Source organism: Tursiops truncatus, chromosome 20 (assembly GCF_011762595.2).
Source record: "Tursiops truncatus isolate mTurTru1 chromosome 20, mTurTru1.mat.Y, whole genome shotgun sequence".
Taxonomy (NCBI): Eukaryota; Metazoa; Chordata; class Mammalia; order Artiodactyla; family Delphinidae; genus Tursiops; species Tursiops truncatus.
The window spans coordinates 38,318,576-38,336,019 of record NC_047053.1 but is presented as its reverse complement, the minus strand read 5'-3'; the positions used below and the strand labels follow the sequence as shown (position 1 = coordinate 38,336,019).

General features: G+C 37.2%; 1 protein-coding gene and 1 long non-coding RNA gene across 2 annotated transcripts; one reads left to right on the top strand and one right to left on the bottom strand.

Moving 5' to 3' along the window:
- Positions 1–6,306: 6,306 nt before the first annotated feature.
- Positions 6,307–12,824, bottom strand: LOC109550601 (uncharacterized). Its single transcript, XR_002177164.3, has 6 exons — positions 11,964–12,824; positions 11,809–11,879; positions 9,462–9,568; positions 8,406–8,558; positions 7,547–7,680; positions 6,307–6,652 (listed from the first exon to the last, which is right to left on the bottom strand). It is a non-coding gene; the product is annotated as an uncharacterized lncRNA (long non-coding RNA).
- KRT222 (keratin 222) lies at positions 8,321–17,444 on the top strand. Its single transcript, XM_004326083.4, has 6 exons — positions 8,321–8,445; positions 11,868–11,996; positions 12,722–12,942; positions 14,534–14,610; positions 14,790–14,925; positions 15,332–17,444. The coding sequence occupies exons 1-6, from the start codon at positions 8,350–8,352 to the stop codon at positions 15,558–15,560; spliced, it is 888 nt and encodes a 295-aa protein (XP_004326131.2). The 5' UTR covers positions 8,321–8,349; the 3' UTR covers positions 15,561–17,444.

Below are 17,444 nucleotides of genomic sequence, written 5' to 3'. Positions count from 1 at the left end.
GACTTCAATGAACAGCTCTTTCAAGACATGAGTAGCTAGTCTTGTGGCTGCTTGGAGAGGTTTCAAAGATAATGATTTTTCAAGGTTAAAATCTACAGACTCCAGCATTTCCTCCAAACGCTCAAAATTGTTCACGAAGGTAGAAGTATTACATTCATGTAAAATGATATGATCTACAGGTGTAATTAAGTTGCATTACACAAAAATTGCCAGTATGCTGTATTAGTGTCTTTAATCTGAACACAGCCCCACGCGCAAGAGGAAAAGATTATCATTCAATCCTAAATATACAACAGTAATCCCTAAGAGAGCAACTCCTCTCATGGTTATACAATAAGAAAGTCAAAACAAACCAGAGCTTTGCCATGAACATTCCAGAACTCAAAACATACTTTTAAGAGAAGTTTGACAATAGCCACTCATTTTCAAGACAAGATATAACATCAATAAAAGATAATCTACTCTAGTATTCATTCGTTTGTTCAAAAGCAAGCGTTAAGTCTAAGGGGTTAGTAGGAAACCCCACTAAATTAGTGGGAGTTGGGGCAGTTTCCAAAGAAACAAGACATGCGCTCTTTGCCCTTGAGAAGTTCACAATCTAGTTAAGGAGAAAACAATTACCAAGCATTTTGAATCTCACTTAAAGGTTGTGAACAAATAAAATTTTTTTAATCTAAATATATTTTAAATGCATTTATTTAATAGCCAAAGTCAGAGTCTACCTCCTCCAAACCTGTGGGGAAATATCATTTTTTTAATAACAGTACAGCTAAAATTTCTTTTGTAAAATGTCTTTTTATAAAGAGCCTAAATGTACCACTTCTGAGATTCCTGTTTTTATATATAAAGCTTACTTAGAAAGGGATCCACGTGTAGATACCAGCTGCCATACTACCAGCTACACACATTGCGTCCTTCAAAGCTGTACAACAGTACTGAGCAGCTGAGGGTGCTTGGATACTCAGAGACTGACTGGAAAGTTGAAAGCAAGGGAAGAAGAGAAGGATGGGGAGACAAAAACAGATGCATCTGGTAGCAGCTGTCAGAGAGCAGAGTCCAGCCCAGAAGAAGTTAGAGGACTCTGCAATGGCAGCAGAAAACTAAGGAGGTGATAAGCACCATGGGGAAGTAAGAAGGCAGAAGGAGACACAGGTTGTGGAGAGTTTGCTTCTAGAATAGACATGTTCATCTAGCCAGTTTGTGCAGTGGGAGAGCTTTTAAACCTGAAAATAGAACTCAGTAATTCAAGCCATTATGTGAAGACCAATAAGCAAAAATAATATCCAAAGATATATGAACTTGGGTTACAAATAAGTACTAAGTCATACATTTGAATGTGATCCACACTGTTCTTTTCCCAGTGCCCACACAATCTGTCCTGGGGAAGCTACTGGAGAAAACAAAAGAGGAAAACTAAAGCTGAGTCCTGCATTCAAGGCATTTGAAACACAAACATGCTCAATTCTGAGGACCAGACAATCGCTACTATAACAGTTGTGTATCCAGCATGTATCCAGGCCGAGGCAGCAACCAGCACTAACGTCAGAGAAGTTTCACACAGAGACACAGCTTGCTTAGCTAAGATGAATGTTCAAAGCCAAGCAGGGGAATTTCTGTAAACTTTTGTGTCCCCCACCATCAGCCACCCTCTGATTTTTCTACTTCCCACCAATCCCTCTTTACTGCTACTTTTTACCAGAAAACACTTTACATGAAGGCCACACCATCTGTGATAAGGGTTCAAAGTCTAGCATATAATGTCTACCGATATGTGCTAGAATGTTCCCTCCCAAAAAAAAAAATGGTTTTTTTTAACCGATTCTGGATATTTCATACAGACAGAAGCATGCAGCATATGTCCTTTTGTGTCTGGCTTCTTTCACGTAGTGTGACGTTTTCAAGGTTCATGCCTGTTGTAGCATGTATCAGTACTTCATCCCTTATTATGGCTGAATAATATTCCAGTGTATGGATATACCAAAATTTCTTTGTTCATTCACCTGTTGATGGAAACTTGCGTTATTTCCACATTTGGGGTATTATGATTAGTGCTGCTACCCATAAAGACACAAAGCAAATTGATGGTTACGTAGGCTGGGGGATCAGATGAATGACAAGTGACTGCTTAATGAATATGGGTTTCTTTTGAGGTGATGAAAATGGTTTGGAACTAGATACATGTGTTGGTTACCTTACCTTGTGAATGTACTAAATAAACTGTACATCTTTTAATGGTTAATTTTATGTTATGTGAATTTCACCTCAATTAATTTTTTTTAATTGCAAGGCAAAGCCTCCATTGCCACCTGCCTAAAATAGCGTTCTAAGTGTGGGCTAAACTACAAATAGGAAATGTTAGATATTTTAAAATAGATTGCCTATGACATGTAGGCTATCCTTCATAGCCAAGATCAGAGACTGCTTACTCCGTTAAACTTCTTGGGGAAATATAATTAAAAACAAAATCTTCTCATCCAGAAAACCTCTCCACAAAAGTATTAGAGAAAGAAAACATTTTGCTATTGAATAAGCATTAAACCAGAATGTGATGAACATCAAATTCAATCCACTGAGACCACAGACAGAAGGAAATCCTACCCTTTTATAGCCAAGCAGGTAAAACCCATTACATCCCTGTTCTCAAGACAAATGATAACCAGTCCTCAAGTAAGAGGGCTTGACATCATCATTTGTCACATAGTTCATCTGGTAATTGGGGCAACTTTACCTGGTGATTGGGGCTACCATCTGTGTTCACTAATGGCTTCATATAAAAGAAAAGTACACTTCTTGTAACAGGAGGTAGTTCTGCAGAGAGCCTCCTACCTTCCCACAAGAACTGGGAGACAGGGGCGCTATATTCCTTGGATGTTCACATTCCAAAATACGTTCCAGGTCCTTGAGAAAGAGATTCCTGGGTCATAAACCTGGCCAAAGGCTTGTTTAGGTTTGAAAAGGATTCACTTACATTTCAAAGAGACAGAGAAAGAATTTACAAGGTTTCTAAAGTAATTGCTCTAAGAAAAGAGAGGCGGGGGGGGGGGGGGGTCTCTTCCCTTATTTTCGGTAAAGAGAATTAAGCCTCTTATTTTTCATTTGTATTTGCCCTTATAAGCCTTCTCTGATCTCCTCAGCAGAAAGTAATTACTCCCTCCTCAGAGGTGCCTTTCTGTGGTACTTCCCACTTTCTATCTTGAATTGAAGCAGTTTCAACAGGATCAGTATCTGTTTCCTTTCTGCACCCCTCCTGGTGCCCAGCACACTGCCCAGAGCTAACACTCAGAAAAGGCCCTGGACGACAGGAGAGAGCCTTGTGGTGATGGAAATGTCCTGTATCTTGACTGCATCAGTGTCGATATCCTGGTTGTCATTTTGTCCCTTTGTTCGTAAGATGTTACTATTGGAGGTGCTCAGTAAAGGGCATGTGGGATTTCTCTGTCCTCTTCCTTACAGCTGAATCTACAATTACCTCAAAAGTTTCATTTAAAATTTTAAATGTCCTTGAATGAATGAACACATGTGAATTATGAACTGTCAAGTAATAGTTACAGAGTACTATCAAGAGAAATACAGACCAGGCTGAACAGAAGAAAACTCACAGCTGCATTCAGGGGAAGAGTTGAGCAGAATTAAGAGATGCCTTTAGGAAACTATGGGGACTATCAACCAGGATGCTAAAAACTGCTGTGCAGGGCAGGAAGCTATGAGAATGGACTAGGTAAAAAAAAAAAAAAAAAAAAATTAACAAAATTAAAATGTTTAGCAACATGGGTGGACCTAGAGATTATCATACTAAGTGAAGCGAGTCAGAGAGAAAACGACAAATACCATATGCTAGCACTTATATGTGGAATCTAAAATATGACATAAATGAACCTAGCTACAAAACAGAAACAGACTCACAGACATAGAGAACAGACATGTGGTTGCCAGGGTGGTGAGGTGGGGGAGGGATGGACTGGAAGTTTGGGATTAGCAGAGGCAAACTCTTATATACAGAATGGATAAACAACAAGGTCCTACTGTATAGCACAGGGAACTATTCAATATTCTGTGATAAATCATAATGGAAAAGAATATGAAAAAGAATGTATATATATGTATAACTGAATCAGTTTGCTGTACAGCAAAAATTAACACAACACTGTAAATCAACTATATTTCAATAAAATAAACTTTTAAAAATGTTTAAAGAGAGACAAAAAGAAGACAAAAAGATAAAATCCAAGAAAGAATGAATGCAAGTAAAAGGGATTAAATTGTCTAGAATAAGATAAGCGGAAATTAACTAAGACTAGACTCTCCAGGACACTTACTAGAAGACAGCAGGGCCAATGTCATCAGGTAGAGGAAGGAGGTTTAGAAAAATCAGTATTTCAATGGCAGGAAGGGAAGCTAAGGGAACACCTGTCAAATTGGTGAAGAAGATGTACTTGGGACCCAACCAAGATCTCTCTTTCAGGGACCAGAAAAGAAAGGCCAATATTGTGGCTCAAGTGGGACCAGTGGATGGGTGCACAGTTTTAGCCTAAGAACTACAACTTCAAAGGTTGGGACCTCCAGATGAAAAAGGGGTAGAGAAAAGAAAATTGAACTATTCCTGGATAGTTTTGTTTAGCGCTTATGGTCTGCAATGATAACAATATAACATGCATTGTATTTGTAATACACTGAAACTGTTTATAATTGATATCCTAAACTGGCCTCACTCTCTGGTAATGGTCATTTTTGGAGCATGAAACATCCATGTGTTGGGCTGCAATGAACAAGGTAGGAAGGGGAGTGCTGTGGAAAATGCCAGAGAAAATAGGACCCAAAAGCCAAATCTTTGGTTAGAGAAGTAGCCCTGGGTTTTACTCTTGAGTTTCAACAGCAAAGAATGAACTCAGTATCTGCCAAGAACACACTGGTGTGTGTACCATGCCTTGATTAATCACCCGACACGAAATGCATGTGCAGGACATATGGAAATGCATGGCAGCTTCGCTCACGCACCTTGAAACATGCTGGAAAATGCTGACAAACACATTCCAACACAGATCTGTCTAATTATATTCTTAATTGATACATGAAACACAAGATTAAACCAGATCGTGTGCAGGCATGTTCCCGTGAGAAAAATCAGCAATATAACAAAAAGAGGACAAGCTAGCAAAGTAAAGTCCTGTCACTTACAACAATTTTTTTAAAGTACAAAAAAATACATCTTTATTTGCTGATGAATTATGCATCTATAATCCTATGAAATGGCGTGACTGATTTAAAAAGAAATTCACAATATTTAAGCTGCTAAAGAAATTACACTTAATAAGCAAAATAATACCCGGGCTCTATGAGATTATCCCCTAAATTAAAAGATCAGTTAGACTGATATGTCTGTCTAAAGAAAAGAGATTTGTATTTACAAATGCCTGGAGGAGAAATCCACTTGATAGAAACTTGTGTCACCATCAGTTCTATCTGGTACACTTTTTTTTTTTTTTTTTTTTTTTGGCTACGTTGGATCCTCGTTGCTGTAAGAGGGCTTTCTCTAGTTGCGGCGAGCGGGGGCTACTCTTCGTTGCGGAGCGCCGGCTTCTCTGCGGGGACATCTCTTGTTGCGGAGCACAAGCTCTAGGCGCGCAGGCTTCAGTAGTTGTGTCTCGTGGGTTGCTCCGCTGCATGTAGGATCTTCCCGTACCAGGGCTCTAACCTGTGTCGCCTGCATTGGCAGGAGGATTCTTAACCACTGCGCCACCAGAGAAGTCCCTCTGGTACACTTCTTAGAATAAAACCTGATCACAACATTTATGTGTAAGACAGGCAAAACACTAAATGGATTAAGATTCGGGACCCTCGTATACAACAAAATTAGGTACTTGAATGGGTGCCCAAGTACATACAGGGACTTCCCCACTAGCCCCACGGTTACTGAGCACTTTAAACATGGCTCATCCAAATTGAGATGGGCATAAAAATACACACTGGATTTCAAAGACAGTACCAAAAATAAAGGATGTAAAATATCTCATTAATAATTTATATTGGGGCTTCCCAGGTGGCGCAGTGGTTGAGCGTCCGCCTGCCGATGCAGGGGACACGGGTTCGTGCCCCGGTCTGGTAAGGTCCCACATGCCGCGGAGCGGCTGGGCCCGTGAGCCATGTCCGCTGAGCCTGCGCGTCCGGAGCCTGTGCTCCGCAACGGGAGAGGCCACAACAGTGAGAGGCCCGCGTACCGCAAAAATAAATAAATTAATTAATAATAATAATAATAATAATTTATATTGAGGGAATTCCCTAGCAGTCCAGTGGTTAGGACTCAGCACTTTCACTGTTGGGGCCCGGGTTCAATCCCCGGTGGGGTAACTAAGATCCTGCAAGCAGTGCGGCGTGGCCAAAAAAAAGCACAAATTTATATTGATGACATGATATATCTCAGATATATAAAATATAATATTAAAATTCATTTCACTTGTTTCTATCTTTTGATATGACAACTAGAAAGTTTAAATTACATACGTGGTTTGCATTTGTGGCTTGCATTCTATTTCTATCGAAAGCACTGCTATAGGGTAGAAATACCCGAGAGGCTCGTTTCAGATGCAGATTGCCAGGCCTGTCCTCCGGGGAATCTAGTTCAGCTCTCTGTATTTTAGGCAGAGAACAGCAGGAGCTAGATAAAGCAACAAGAGTTTAATTCTTTCCTGATTCTCCTCCCACTATCAATGCCTGATTCTCTTCCTATTTCTCAGTTGCAATTACCAAAAAAAGAGAATCAGTTCGTCCTAAATAATCATAAGTGATGCTCTTCAGTCAGAGCTTTTGCGTCAGGCTACCTCATAGGTCTCTGACCTACAGGTTGTTTATCCTTAGGTCAAGTGTCCAGCCCAGGCCAATCCACTGTGACCAGTGGGGAGGGTGGAGGAGGCATGGGTCAAATGAAACAGAGTACAAGAATGACCCGGAAACTCACCTCTCAGCAGGGGCTCTGGTCTGCCAGCTTTCTTTGGAGGCGACTGTGGGAATGCCCAGCACAGATTGGACTGGCCAGTAGTGAGTTAATTCAGAAATTAAAAGAGCATGGTGCACATTCAAAGGCCCTGTGAGCACTAGAGCCAAAGATTGATTATTTCCTGAACTACACTCCAGATACACTTTCAGCCAAGCCACTCTACAAATAACAACAGTGATAGATCTAATCTCAAAAATATTTTGAGTCATATCTAACAACCAGCTTGCCAGGCTAAACAAGGAATTTAGGTGGGGAGAGACATAATGCAGGGGCAGATGGGACAATATTTGGAATACAGCCAAGGAGTCAAAGTCCCAGTCCCAAGGATGCCATAACATCACCATACGTCCTTGGGAAAGATGCCCTAACCACTCCTGCCTCAGGCTTGTCATCTTTACACGTTACAAAATGACAGGGATTGTGACTACTGAATGGAATGACAGTCGTAAACGTGCTTTTTAAAGTTAGAAGAGCTGCACAAATGTTATATTTACAAGTAGGAGCTATCATTAACTCTGTTTACTCATGAAGGAATAACCCCACAATACATCTTACCTCAATGAACACATCCTGCTCAGGGACCATCTGATCGTATTTCTTCAACCTTATTAAAACGTTGGAAATGTTAACGGTCAGCTCTCATACTCTCTTAGTGCTTACTTCCAGCCATAGCTTCATCTGTAATGTACCTTCAGGAATTCACCACAATATATCAAAGCCTGCGGTCAGACCAGCAGCCCACCATGAGCCACGCAGCATGTATTTAAGAGAAATACTGTCAGTCAGTCCTGCGGCTGATGACAACTGTCAGCTGAATCTGATGGTAGCTTTTTCCAATAACTGTCAGAATATTCAAGGTTTACAACATATTCTAATGCCCTCCCACAGCATTTCTGTGTAAATTATCCAAATGGTGAGGAAAGCCATAAAAGGAAAGCTTAGTTACCATGTTTTGAGCCCAGATTTATTTCCACGCAATATCTTGGGAAAACAAAATACAATTTTCTTTATGTTATGCCCCATTTCCTTTCCACAAGCTAAATTAACTCCCCCCCCAAACGTGCTCAGTTTTAGAGAACCAATTCAAGAATACTGAGACTGTTTTCATTTTTCTGTTACTTTACAGAGAGCCTGACACTTCTACTAGATCAACAACAATAGGAGAAAAGCGTTTATCAAATATTTGCATAATTGATTAGAAACCCGGGCTATCCGTGGCTTCCGGAAAAAAAAGGAGCTCTGTATCTTTAAGGCTCCATGGAGCTGTCTCTGCGCGCGATGCAGACAGTGCAGGTTCTGCGGCAGAGACTCATCCTATCGATAAGGTTCTGATAGCCAAGGTGGAGGATGGGAAAAGAATGGAGCTGTCCCAGCTACTCAATGAGATCAGGGCAAACTATGAAAAGCTCCTCACCAGAAATCAGATAGAGACCGTGCTCTCAACAAGGATCCAGGTAATGATTTCATACAGACAGGCATCTTCCAGGATAAGGAGACAATCCATGTCTATCCAATTCCTGTCTCGGCCTCTCTGAGGTACAGTATTTCCTTTTCAATGCAGCATATACTGGGGAAGGAATTTAGGTTTTACTGCAAAGTGACTGGGACTACAGGGGGAAAGGCTGTGATTATTCCTGTTAAATAACCATTAAATGAATGTTGATTGATACATTTGATTTTTATATAAATCATGAGGTTACTATCATTAACAAAACACGGAATCAACATACAATAAAATGGTGCACTCTAATCTCTTTTAGACATCCTACAGGAAGGAACATTTCAGATACCCTTCGAAGCTATTATGGAGTTATTTATAGAGATAATATAAATAACATCTTTAAAATGACAAGCTTTATAGTAAGATTTATTAGCTTCCACACTTGGCAAGATAAACCTAAGTAAAATATTTCTAAAAGGTTTCTATCATTTTTTAATGACTTCAATTTTATACCAGATTGTTATAAATAGAAATCATCTGAGTATGTGAACATGGCATTCAGAAACAATGATATAAATTGGGACAATCAAAATTGCCAAATCGAAAATGACTTTCTACTTCAATTACAGGTTTTTGCTTTTGTACTAAAAGATGAGAAATGTTTATTTCTAATACTAAGCATGCAATATTTAAGTATTTTTTTATAAGAGAGTCAAGTTAAATAAGAGCTAAATCCTAATTTCATAGACTTACTTTGTTTTAAAATGACAAGCACCTTTAGTAATAAATTAAGGTCTCATCTCTAAACAAATGAATAAACAACTCTTTTAGAAACAAAGATTCAGAAATTCAGGGTTTTTTTTTTTTTTTTTTTTTTTTTGGTTTACCTATCATATCTGAGTACAAGTTCTATTCCAAGCACCCAAACACAGCAAAGAGTTTACTTAAGAACATACCCAAAAGGGAAAAAATATTGTTGGGAAATCATAGGACATTACTGCATGCAATTCATTTTTAGTGACAACATACATTTAACTTCTGGGTAACATTTTCGGTCTTCATAAAGAGTTATCAGCATCGTAGATGAAGCAAATTCACTGGGATATTTGATTTAAGTGTTGGAATAGTTCACTCACCTTTTACAAAGAGAAGAAAACAATTAACAGATGGCAATTTCTAAAAATTATAGGCCAAATAAACATTTTATTTTGCAATAATAGAAATACAAGTTATTTAGTTTACAAGTCATTATGCTGAAGTGAATAAAGTGAAAAAGCAAGACTACAGTAAGTTTTGTTTCATCTTCTTAACATAAAACTACTTTAGGGGATGTTTTTTCAAAGAATTTAGAAAATCAACTGGAATAAATTCAAGGAAGCCTGATTACTTATTTATTACAAAATAAACATAAGCTAATTTAGTTATTTACTGCTGTATAACAAACCACTCCAGAACTTGGTGGATTAAAACAATTGTATTGTCTTTCACGATGCTGTGGCTTGACTGGGTTCAGTGGGGGTTATTCTTCTGCTGCACATGACATTGGCTAGGACTTCAGTCATCTTGGGGCAAAACTAGGTTGGGACATCCAAGGTGGCTCACTCCTGTGTCTGGCACCTTGGCAGGGCATTTCTGGAAGGCTGGCTCAGCTGAGACAACTGGGCCTGTTTCTCTCCATCTGGCCTCTCTACATGACCTCTGCAACAGGGTAACCAGATCTCTTACATGTTGGCCCAGAGCTCCCAAAATCATAGGAGTGGAAGTCATCAGGGCTTCCTAAGGCTTAGGCCTAGAACTGGCACTTCAGCTATATTCTACTGGCTAAAACAAGACACAGGTTATCCCAGATTCAGTGTGGAAGAGGACCAAACAAGGACATGAATTTGGGGAGGTGTGATTCATGGGGAGCCATCTTCGGAATCTAGCTACCACACATGCCTAGCTGCCAGCTCCTCACTCAACATCCAAGAGACCAGCATTTTTATGCTCTTCTATTTCCAAAATTCTTGTCATCCTCTTTTGTAGTTGCTCTGATATGTGTTGCTGCTTGGCTTTGCCAACTTAACACTAAGAATAAGTGATACAACAAACCAAAAGAAATGAATGAATTTTGTTGTCTAATACCTCGCGCTAAACTTTATTGACTTTCATTTAATCCAATATTTCCTTTTAAAAAAAATCTATTGGGCTTCCCTGGTGGCGCAGTGGTTGAGAGTCCACCTGCCGATGCAGGGGATGCGGGTTCGTGCCCCGGTCCGGGAAGTGCAGTAGGAGCAATGTATGCAATTGATTGCAGTATTTTGAAGCAAAAATTAGAACTTCTTAATGTATTTATAAAAATGCATTTTAAAATGTAAAAAATTTAATTTGGTGGTACAATAGATTTTTATTTATTTATTTTCTGTACGCGGGCCTCTCACTGTTGTGGCCTCTCCCGTTGTGGAGCACAGGCTCCGGAGAAGCAGGCTAAGTGGCCATGGCTCACGGGCCCAGCCGCTTTGCGGCATGTGGGATCTTCCCAGACCGGGGCAGGAACCCGAGTCCCCTGCATCGGCAGGCGGACTCTCAACCACTGCGCGCCCTAACATGCCTTCTAAGAAAGGTAAATCAACAATGGGTTCTCTTAATACAGAAGTCTATTATAGAATCTCTAATGGCTATGATAACTTAACTCTCTAAATGATTCATAATACACTTTCTAGCAGTATTGTAAATTATCCTGTAAATTATTGTAAAGTATCCTGTCCATATACCCAGTCCTAGAAATGATCGATTTAGGATATATAGCTGTTTATCTGCTTTTATGAAGCAGCCTACAAGAAAATATGGGAGGGTGGGCAGTAGCTAATTTTCTATCTTTCTTCCTTAATGATAACATAAACAATAGAAAGTTAAGAATCAGAGGTCTCAGGACTTCCCTGGCAGTCCAGTGGTTAAGACTTCGCCTTCCAATTCAGTGGGTGTGGGTTCAATCCCTGGTTGGGGAGCTAAGATCTCACATGCCTTGCGGCCAAAAAACCAAAACATAAAACAGAAGCAATATTAACAAATTCAATAAAGACTTAAAAAAAATGGTCCACATCAAAAAATTAAATAAAATAAAAAAGAATCAGAGGTCTCAAACTTAGGTCCTGCAAACTTACTTCTCATTAAATGTATTTTTCTACATTTCATAGACTGTCATGGTAGGAAAAGAATTTTGAGGTTCATTTTACATCCTAGAAAACTGAGGCTGAGAGTGCAATTGACTCGCTCATGAACTTAATTAATTAGTAACGGAGCACCAAGCAGAACACACATTGGTAATTTAAAAATTTAAAGAAAAAACTATTTGATTCCTGTACTATTTTTCTATAACTGCTTTTAAATGTCTCACTTTCAAGAGTGCTTTTGTTGTTGTTGTTGTTGTTATTGTTGTTGTTGGCTTTCTTCTAGTTGGAGGAAGATCTAAGCAAAAAAATGGACAAAGATGAAGAGGCTTTAAAGGCGGCTCAAGCAGAACTCAAGGAAGCCCGACGCCAGTGGCATCACCTGCAAGTGGAAATTGAATCTCTCCATGCTGTGGTGAGAATCATCTCAAAAGCAACTGGCCCATTGAATCCCCAGATGTTATCTGATTAAGAGAGGGAAAGGAATAATGTCCATTACTGGCCAGTGAGAAACTGAAAATCAGACCACTGAATTCCATCCATGGACCTAGTTCAACTACTGCCCTGCCTCCATCATGGCAATAACTATTATCAATTCACTCAAGGTTTATTCACACCTTTAAAAATGAAATAACCCTCGCTTATCACCCTGGGGTTCTCTAATTGTTAGAGTAGGGGAATAGAGTCTTTGTCATTATCCAAAGTCATAACAGTGGGGAGTCTTATCCATACCACTGAGAATTCTAATAGAAAAATATTTAAACACTTTCTGAAAATGCCTTTTATAAGCAGTCTGCTCTGGCTTTGATATTTAATATTCTATATTTTTCAATATTTAAGAAATCAAATAAATTAGGGTGATAATAAACTAATCACACTGCAGATTTTTTTTTTGGCCATAAGAATTATCACAGGATTCCTTTGAAATAGTAAGCTCTCTAGCTGTAAATAGAAAATACAACTTTTTAAAATTTGGGTCATACCTAAAGCTGTAAGGAAACACCTCTTGCATAAGGGCTGTACAATTATTGCAACCTTTTTAAGAAAGAAGAGAACTCAATAGAACAAAGACATTGCAAATCAGATTTCAGAAACACAGTTAGTTTCCCTGATTCACTGATGAAGATCTGTACAAAACAGGAAAGGGGCCTTGAAAACTCCCTACATGCCAGTGAACAACATTACCAGACGCAGCTGCAAGACCTAGAGGCAGTGATTGAAGGACTAGAAAAAGAGCTACAGGAAGTAAGGCGCGGCATCGAAAAGCAGCTTCAAGAGCATGAGATGCTCCTCAACACGAAGATGAGGCTAGAACAAGAAATCGCAACTTATCGCCGCCTCCTGGAAAAGGAAGAAATCAGGTACCTAATTCCATACAGTGAATGACCAGAAATACAGAGCCATTTATGTCACTGAGATAGAGAAATTAAATCTAAAACCCATCATCACCAAGGCATGCTCACGGGGTTCCTACCACAAAACAGGATTAGTAGGCACTGCAAAAAATATGTGGGAGAACTATTTCCAGCCTCCCAAAATTATGAACAGAGTAGCCAAAGTCAGGGACATTAGCTACAACAAAGAGCACAGCAAGCCTAGAACAAAACGTAAACAATTCTCTATCGCTACAAAAATGACCTTCCTTAACTTTCTCACTTTCCTGGCCATTCACCCCTTTTAGAATTAGTCAGTGCCTTCTATGGACCACCCACAAAGAAAGTTTGAAAAATTCACACATTACCACATTTCCCCTCCCACAAGGGCCCACTCCCAACACACATCAAACACCAAAATAATAATAACCATTATTATAACCATAATAATAATAATAATGTTATTATTATTATTATAGTACAACCACGGAAAGCAATGTTGTTCTGAGTACATGATTTGAAAGATTTCCAGATATCCTGGTAACGAAAGGTATCAAAAGAGGAATTCTTATTAATTCACATAATTTCATAATCTGCAATCACTTATAAGGTCATATGGCTTTCGGCACAGCACAATGTACAATTTTCCATGTTCCCATAAAAAGAAAACCTTTATTCCTGCTTACTTCAGAATTCTGAGTCCTCTATAAAACTGGATGAAACTACTTTCACCTATAATAAATCTCGACATTTACTAAATCTTTGAAAAACATAAATTGAATTAAAAATATGCCACTTACTAGCTAAGTGATGCTGGGAAAGTTACTGAATCTTTCTGTTCCTCAGTTTTCTCATCTATAAAATGGGAATAATATTGCCTACCTCAAAATTGCTGAGGATTAAATGAATTGTTTGTAAAGTGCTTAAAACAGTGCTATGTAAATATATATATAGCTATATACATGTAATTTATTCATTATGAAATAAAATGGTTGTAAATTTTATTTAATGCCTAATCATTCAAGATGTTGATAAAGTGGTCTTTAACATTCCTTTAATACAATTTTTAAAATTTTATCATGCTATATTTAAGATACACAGGTATCTTAAATTTATTTAAGATAAATATACAAAGTATCAAGAAAAATATAATGAACTCCCATGTTTAAGAAGTGAAACATTTACAATGTTATTGAAGTCCCCCCCAATCCCCACCCACAGCACCTAAACCACACCCCCACCAATCTCATTCTCTTCCCTCAGTCTAACCTGGCTCCTGGATCTGATGCTTATGTCTCATTAGTCTCATTATATATCCCTAAGCAAAATGTGAAATTGTTTTGCATGTTTTTTAACCTTGATAAAATTAGCTACAATGTATCTTTCTTTCCCCACTCAATGTTATACTTGGGAGATTGTTCCCTACAGATAGAGTATACCCTTAGTTCACTAATTTTCACTGCTAAGTAGTATTTCCTTTGTATGACTATACTACAATTTATCCATTCTCTTATTTGTGAGCATTTGTTTCAATTACATGCTAATACAATGTTGCTCCTATAACTCTTTCCAATTTCAGATATTATGGTTGCATCCAAGGTGGGAAAAAAGAACAAAAACCTACCACAAGTAGAGTTGGTTTTGTTTTACCTTCAGGTGAGTTTCTGATATAAGTTAACTAACTTAAAAAGTGAAGTGCCTGTTTATAGGGATTATAAATAAATACTCTAAAGTAGCAAAAACAAGCAATATTAGAATAAAGTGTGACATACAAATTGACTGTGAATAGTACTTCAACACTGTAATTTAATATTTCATAAATAATATTTTCACAGCCATTATAAATGAAATATCTTTTTCAACAAAAGTCCCACAGAAGTATGAGAACGAAAAAGTGGAAACAGTGACCAAACAAGCAATATTAAATGGAAATGTCGTGAAAGAAAGCACTGAAGCTCACGGCACTATTCAGTAAGTAAAAAATTTTGACTAACGGTGAACATATGCCAAAAGAATTAACTTCAACTGAGTAATCTCAGCAATCTTTGAACGTTTCCAAACATAATTTTATATATTGTGATTTTTAACCTGACATGAATAAATATACATAAACAAAAACTCAGATGAAGTACTCTATTCTTAATGGACCATTTTCCCAAAAATATAACCAAAACATGAGAATTCCATAGAATCAGTTAGACATTTTATTAATATGATTTTTAAAGAATATAAATAATAAATGCCACAATGTAAATTATAATTTAAAATGTAAATATAAATTACATTTCTTGATTTATTTTTCATAGACAATACGTATTACATGTTTTTTACTATAGCCATACTTCTTCATATAGAAAGATTTATTTTATCATTTCAGGACAGAGAAAGTGGATGAAGTTATTAAAGAATGGGAAGGTTCCTTCTTTAAAGATAACCCTCGATTAAGGAAAAAATCTGTTTCTCTTCGATTTGATCTTCATTTAGCAGCCACTGATGAAGGGTGTTTACAGACTAAGCAGGATAATCTACCAGATATAGAAGTCAGGCTTATCATGAGAAGATCATGCAGTATCCCCTCTATCAAACCTCCATCAGCAGCTAATTAATCCAAAGACAGTATTTGACTTGATGTGAAAATGACATTAGGTTGGACCAAGGTAGGCCTGCTGACCACCTTCTGTCCCAAAATGTAAGTTACTAAGTATGTATGTTATGACCAATGTATGACTCTTCAGGAAAAAAAAGGGGGGGGGGGGACAAAATGTCTCTGAATCTAATTATAGCTGTATTTTTTGGACAGAGGGAGCGTAAACTCAGAAATTTAGTACAGTTTCTATTTTATTTATTCTCCAAATAGTCTTCTTTTTCCCTTGAAATTTTTATCAGAGACTGTAAGCATTAAGATGGTTTAGTTAAGCCTTTGAAATTTCACTCAGTGTCTGAACATTCTAAGGAAAATGGAATAGTCTGTTTAAATATGACTGTACTATGTTAAGAACCACACTGAGTTATTCATCATTATTCCATGACTGGTTATATCTAAAAAGATTTTTCTACTTAAAAAAAGAAAGCAATTATAAATGAATCTTTAAAGAGGACTATTCACTTAACCAAATGTTTCCCTTTTGAGATAATAATTTGCACAGGTAGAAAAATAAAAGTTATTTTCTGTAAGATGTTTTGAGCAAACTATAGAACACACCCCAGGGCTAATTTGATGATTAAATTAATCTTCATCTGAAAGTTTTTTGTAATCATTATCTGATTTCCAGAGAGTTAACTTTATTCTAAGAACTTTAAAGTTTGTGTCCTCCCCCACAAAAAAATCAGAAGTCCAGCTGCACAAAAAGAACATGAAAGCTAGTTACTCCAATTACTAGAACAGTTAATCCAACCTCTCACCATCCCAACTTTTCCATCTGTAAAGTTAAATGTGATTAATTTGAGTCTCTGATGCAAGTATTAAAGATACTCTATAAAGTATTATAAATATTTCTTGCGAACATTTATGTGAATTAAGATAACAGTATTGTTCAAACATTTATGTGAATTAAGATAACAGTATTGTTATCTAAGCTAAGAGTATTTGCAGGATTTATGTTTTTAAATTGTTCAAACTCCAATAAATATGGATAGAAAATGTATTTGTGAATAAGTCAAGTATTGTTGCAAAGTTTTTTAAACAACCTAATTTGTTTAATACAGGTATATTTAAAGACCTTAAATAATAAATACCTGTTTTAAAACATTAGAAATTTATAGGCTATCAATTTTTTTCTAAGCAGAAAAAAACATTGAGTACAACTCACCATACTTTTTTCCCAGCTAAAGTATCATCTAAGGGCTACAGCTGTTAGCATATTAATACAGCCTTTACAACTCTCCCTCTCTCTCTCTCTTCTTTCTTTCAACCAAAAAAAAAAAAAAGTATATTTTAACCAGAAGAAAATTATGTTAAATAATCTTTAACATAATACAGGGAATCACATTTAAATTTTCTTTTGATTACATCATATTTCTTTTAGCCTGGCTTATTCTGTTTAGTGAAAGGGATGATTTTGTTTTGTCAAGGATACAACAGCATGTTAAGTGCTTATTCTTGCATAAGCATCTGACCTAAAATACATCCTACACATAAAAATGTTTTCATTCAATATTAGTTAAATGCTACTAACTTTATTAAAGCTTTGGAAATGCAATCGTATAAGCTATTGTACTAAAGTTACTGTACTAAGTAACAGTATCATAAATAAAGAAATATATCTAGTGTAATCTATACGCAGTGTCGAAAACTTAGTACTGGGCATCATGAATGTAACTGCTTGTTATAGTAATTCCACTATGCAGCTATTGTGTGTATTACATGTACATTTTAAAATACAGTACTTGAATTTATAACAGAGTTTTATTTGCTTTGGGGCATTTTAAATTGGGATATGAATTTACCAAAGTAAATGATACCACTACAATAAAAAAAAAAAAGTTGAAAC